This window comes from Eutrema salsugineum, unplaced genomic scaffold, assembly GCF_000478725.1.
Source record: "Eutrema salsugineum unplaced genomic scaffold, Eutsalg1_0 scaffold_8, whole genome shotgun sequence".
NCBI lineage: Eukaryota > Viridiplantae > Streptophyta > Magnoliopsida > Brassicales > Brassicaceae > Eutrema > Eutrema salsugineum.
Window position 1 is genome coordinate 3,465,585 of NW_006256414.1, and position 6,257 is coordinate 3,471,841.

The window sequence follows — 6,257 nt, forward strand, 5'->3', positions numbered from 1 at the left end:
ATACAATCAGATTGATACACAGCTCTTCTGTTGGCAAGGACCTTTGATGGTACAATCTCTGGCGTACTCAGTCTTTCATGCCTAGTAATGTCTCCATTGGATTCCTCTGCTCCTTTGTACGATTCTGAGATAACAGAGGCAGACTTTGCTCCTTTATGCCTAACACCATCTCCATTGGATTCTTCTGTTTCGTTTCCGGATCCAGAGGCAGAGTTGGCTCCTACACAGTCTCCATCAGATCCCTATGCTTCCTGGTCGGATTCTGAGACAGCGGAGGCAGACTTTGCTGCTGTAGGCCTCACACTGTCTCCTGCTTCGTTTCCCTGACTACCAGAAACCTGATTTTGCGCTTGAGAATCTGGAATTTTAGATGCCAGAAGAAGCTTTTGTCCATTAGAAAATACAGCATCTGAGATTTTGTCCTCTGATCGTGGCATCCCTGTGTCTTTTGCTGAGAAGTCCATTTCAGTCAATCTTCCACTGGGATTATCCATTCTCGCTGATGGAGCTGAGATTTCATGAATGCTACCAGATTTACTAAGAGAATGTGTGCTTCCTTTCTGATCAAACTGTTCTCGGCGGAAACCATCTGCATTGCAGGATAATTACAATCCAAGGGAAAACATGACGAAAATGGCTAGGCAAAAAATCCAAGGAAAGGCAAATAATTACCATCTTTGGGGAAATTTTTTCCAAGGGCGAAGTCGATGTGCTGTTTGTTTGGCATCCAACCCTTTCTAAAAAAAAACGGAAATCTGTCAGAGCTTTTCAGAGTAACAAACTAACAATTGAGTAAACAAGAGGTCAAGAGACTGTGATATTACGTGAGAGCTAGGAGTACAAGGCACTGAGTTCTGAGCTACTTCAGTTGTTGGTCTTTGAAAACTGCACCTGAAAGCAGCAACTCCTCTGCGGAGACAAATTTTCCAGTATCTCTGTGAGCTGGATCCCTGGTTGGTGTGACTTCACTGTTTTGCCAGCCACTCTGCCATTGAAATGAACATGCTGCATTAAGAGGATAATATATCTAACTAGGCTATGTTGGCAGAGTGTAAAGAAAAGGACAGTTTTGCAGAACTAAATACATGGTTATACTATATGCATGCATGCAAGATTCAAAACATCTTCGAACATTGTGATATCTCACACCGGGTAAAACCACAAACAGATAAAGCAGCTAAACTGCCCCATAGAAACTGTCTACCTGAGACTGTCCCTTGGCTCTACCTTAACCGCAAGGAAAGGGGTGCCGAAGGCAGGGCTAGGGACATACAATGCATTACAGACGTATGATCATTATGCTTCAATATGGATAGGAAATGTTGTGCGAGTTTCGACAGGCCCTAAATTATCCATCATTGAATCAATTACACAAACTAAAGGAATGTTATGGTTTTGGCTTGGCATAGCGGGCCCCAGCAGGAGACCCTTCGATGAATCATTTCTTCAGACAGAAGAAGATTATGTAAAGACTTCGGAGCAGAACAGAACCATGTAGTACCAGAGAAGAGACGAGATAGGTCTCAGGAGGATAGATGGGGCGATTCAGGTGAGATCCAATGTAGATCTGCAACTACTCCCATCGAATTATTTGGTTCTCCCGAGAGTCGCGAGCAAACATATTAATTTAATGACTTAATGATGAGGAACGCATTTTTGGTTTGCCCGGAAATGACCCGGCCAAATAGGGAAATCCCTGCTTCTTTGTCGGTTATGAGACAATCAATTCTACTAAAAAGAGGGCGAGTTTGAGGACTTGCCTGTGGATTTATGCCATCAATTTTGACTTGGGCTTGCTGAGACTTGTTCGATCGATCAGATGGATCATGGATGGGGCTTCAGCGGTACAATCTTTAAAGTCTTAGACTTTTTTGATCGATCGGATGGATGCACAGTAGCGGCAGAATTATTCCTCTTGGGAGAGAACTTTGAAGGTACAGTCTCTACATCTGATTCCAAACTTTCAGCATCTAATCTTTGCATTTCCCATATTTGATCATCTATCTTCTTCTGTTTTCGAGTTGTCACCATAGCTATCTGCAGAGATTATGGTTTTTGCATGCAATCACGATTTAGGGTTTGAGGGAGGGAGGATATTCACTTGACCAATTTTATCGTATAGTTTTCACTTTTCATGCTGTCGATTGTCGAACAAATGTGCGTGATTATTTTATTAAGTAGTAGTTTTGGATTAATGCCTTAGTGGGAAATCGTTGGATTTTGATAATTGTTTTGATTTATAAGAGTTCGAAAAATTGTTAAATTTGCAAGAGAGATTTGTTCAAATTTGAATAGAGTTTAAATTGTTTTTAGAAAATCCATCAAAGAATCTCTCTTATACCAAATTTAAGAATTCAATAGATATTTATGGTATTTTGAAAGTTGTATATTATGAATAAAATATCAATTTTTATTCTAGTAATTAAAACCAAAGATAGATATTTATTGTAAGAAATTCATATCCCAGAAATTAAAGCCAATTTTTCTAATAACAAAAGATTTTAATTAAATAATGATCAAACAAAAAACATTTTTTTAAATGTAAATTTAGTAAACTAATAACAACGGATTTCATATAAAAATAAACATGTTCATAGTTCAAAAATTATAAAAAATCGTAACTACTATCCTTATTATTTATGGTAATCAAATTAAAGACAATACTACAATACATTCATAATCATTTACGGTTAAGAAAAATAATTGTTACATAAAAAAAATTTCACAAATTTCAAATGCATATCGTAAAAAGACAATAAGAGCTACTTATATAATAAGTAAAGAGATGAGTTCAAATGAGATTTCATTTTTAAGTAAAAACAAATATATCAGTCACAGTAGTATATTATATTATATATATTTGTATAAATTTATATAATTATTAATTTATGTTTTTATTGAGACCATATATTTACTAAAAGATTTCAAAAAAGTTATTATCTTATTATCTTATCAAAATTGATGGATTTTTACATTGACCCGGTTTGGAACCGGTAAAATTTATTAATTTATGGTAATTATTAATTTATCGAGTATTAATTTATAGAAGTTTTACTGTATTTTTCTACGATCATCATTTCATTCACCTTTAAACTATTAGATTTAATTTTTATCTCTTTGATTTTATCATTTATTTACACGTATATTTTAATTTGAACTTTAGAAGAAAAAATATAAAATAGGTGTTGGATTTTTGTGCTATTTCTTATGCTTTTTTCCGATAAATTGTTTTAAATCACATTATTAAGTTAGCTCTGTGATTTAGCAAATCAAATCTAACGAATTATAATTTGTTTTTTTTGATATCCGGAGGATCCAGACTAATCCCCCTAAAATTCAGCATCATTTTCATGTCAGTCCAGTAGCAACCCACATAGTTGAATGGTCAAGAGTTAATGTGATAATTCCACATCTAGGCAAATTCAATCCATAACCTAGATCCATAGAGTCGAATCTTCCAGTTCAAGGGAATCACCCCACTTCAACCTTTTGGTTTAAATTATCTTTCTTTGTTCTAGTTATTTTTATTTTTGTATTAAATCACAATAACAAAACTTTAACCCATACTTTAACTTTAAGCCGTATTATTCACTACTATAATTAACATTCCCAATATATACACACATACGTCACGATCAATGATCAGATCAAAAACTTAAAAGATTCCCTTGGATTTTTAAATCCCAAAGACGTAAAAATATCAAAATTGGGATTAAACTGGATCGTCTTGAACATTTAAATCCTAAAACTTCTCAGTCTTTGCCCCTTACCAATCACCAAACTACTGGAACGGTGCTCTGCAAACCGAACACATCAGCTTATAGAAACACCACGAGTCTATACACTGCACGTGAAACACATGCTTACATCCCACCAGAACCCTAACAACGTTGTTTACTTCAAAATCCTCCAAACAAATAATGTATAAATCTGCTCTAATCCTGTCATCGTGGCCGCCGTCGCCACATTTCACGATTGCTTCCTTCAGCACTTCGGGTACATCATGAAGCAGAGAAGAAAAATCGAGCCGTAGAAGAGAATGATGAAGACGACACAGAGAAGTATCAACGCGATTGATTCGCTTTCCGTCACCACCATCTCTGGCGAAGCAGCAACGTAATCTCCACAGCAATTTGATCCCATCTTCGAATATTTTTGAAAATTTGCGAAATTGCAAAATTGAATTAGGGGATTTTTTTCCGTGAAATTGATTGATGGAATTTCGGGGTTTTCACAGTGATCTCTTATATATGGATTATGATTTTGAGTGATTAATCTCGACGAATGTGATGAACTGTTTAATTAAAAAATTAAAAACTGATTAACGATATTTAGTTGTAGTTTTGCGGAGAGAAAGATGGTGGAAGGGATTAAGTGAAAGATATTCTGGCTCATTACTGCTAAGTAAGAGGTTAATAAGATTAAGGTTAAGATTTAATGTGTATTTTCTACACAAACCAACTGAAATTTAAAATTAAACTTAATGCGCACTTTTGTTTGTTTAATCCGGAGTTTCTGTCAGTTACTCTTCGATTACGATTTTGATTACGTATTATTTTTCTTTAATTGGTGTTGGATCTGTCCCATTAAAGCCCACTAAACGCAATTTGAAGCGGGAATTTATAAAATCAAACCATTTACCCAAAACCTAAACCCCCTGTTTGAATTTAATTAAATCCATAGGGTTAAATTTTGATGTACACAAGAATTGTAGGGAGTAAATGTAAAATAACAAAAGCTGAAGTCGGTTCTAAGTTTCCAACTATTTCCCGACCTTTTATCATTTGCCCCTCAGACTTTGCCTTCTTCCCTTTAGGAGCAAAGACTCCACTTTTCTAGAACTGGAGCCGTTTCAGCTTCAATTCTTTTTTTTCTCCAAAGGCTCCAGTTGCTCCAATCTTCACCTAAAACCTCTTAGTTAACTGAAACGATATGAAAAAGACTCTAAAGACTCTAAAAGATCAGCAAATACAGGTTAGAATGAATCAAAATCGCTACTTATCAACTCCTCCAAACTTAGACCTTTGTTTGTCCTCAAACAAACCAAAATCCAGTCCCAGAAAAGTGATTAGACAATGGTGAGAACTCGCAAAAAATCAGAAGACCGTAAATTTGACTACAACCTGCAGACCACATATTTCAACATCAATCCAAATCGAACCACGATGTACTTCTCCGCAGACATTCGCAGCTTCCCTGATTAAATCCATAGTTTCATGACATTATCCATATTCCATCATCGCTGAGTCTCACTGATGAATCCAATGCTAAGGATCTTCTAGACTCATTCTCATACTATACCACGACAAACTGACCATAATACACAAAGGTACTCTTCCTCTCCCCCAGACTTATTCATTTGCAAATTTCTTCCTTTTTTATCAAGGTCATAGGTGAATAATGGGGTCCTGGGAAATTTTTCTACCCTTCACTTCCAATCCTTGTGTGATCGTTTCTTTCCAAAGTAAAATAGTGAGGTCCCGGGAAATTTTACCACCCCTTTACCTTGAAAGAAAATCAATTTCATATTTTCAGCTTTAGTTAATGCTTTGAATAAGGGAGAAGAGTACCAATCTTTTCATTACACAGGTCCTTGTTTGTCAGGTATGAATGAGGAGTCCAGCCCTATGAATACCAGTCACGTCGATGAGGTAAAAAGGAAGAGCTCAGAGATCAGCTCAGGTCAATGGATTCTGTCAAAAACATGGACGCCTCAAGTTAACTGATTCTGCACCAATGATCACTAAAAAGAAAATGGTCAAAATTCATAAATAGTCTAAACTCATCACAGATTTGGTCATAGTTCCCACAAGTTTTTACATTGACTCATATAACAAAATGACTATTAAAAAACAAATGAAAGTAACCGACTGACTCACTGACTCAAGAAAACGGAATAAAACCTGGGATACTAACTCAAAGGACTAAAAGAAAGCAAATGCAAAACAAAAACCCTCCCCCGGAATTATTTCACACTGTCCCTGGTGTATTATTAAGCAAGAGAAGGATCTGATTGGAACAGCATGAAAGTAAAAGTGGATGATACAATGATGGTAGAAAGGATTTACTATAGATCAGTGAGCGATGGTGTCATCTAGGCTCTCACTCCCAGATCGACCGGTGCAACGTCTGCGCCTTTGGATAACATCTGCATGACCTTCTTCATGAAGCTGTTGTTCTTCTTCTAAGACGCGATCATCCAACGCCTGTACTCTGTCTTGTCAGGGTCGTCGGAGATGTGTGGAAGGTCGAACTCG

At 36.3% G+C, this 6,257-nt stretch overlaps 1 protein-coding gene across 1 annotated transcript; it reads right to left on the reverse strand.

Moving 5' to 3' along the window:
• Positions 1-3,766: 3,766 nt before the first annotated feature.
• LOC18009963 (E3 ubiquitin-protein ligase RNF149) lies at positions 3,767-4,143 on the reverse strand. The gene is given in 2 exon segments (XM_024157508.1): positions 3,767-3,987; positions 3,990-4,143. Coding segments are annotated over 2 exon segments (375 nt in total).
• Positions 4,144-6,257: the final 2,114 nt, after the last annotated feature.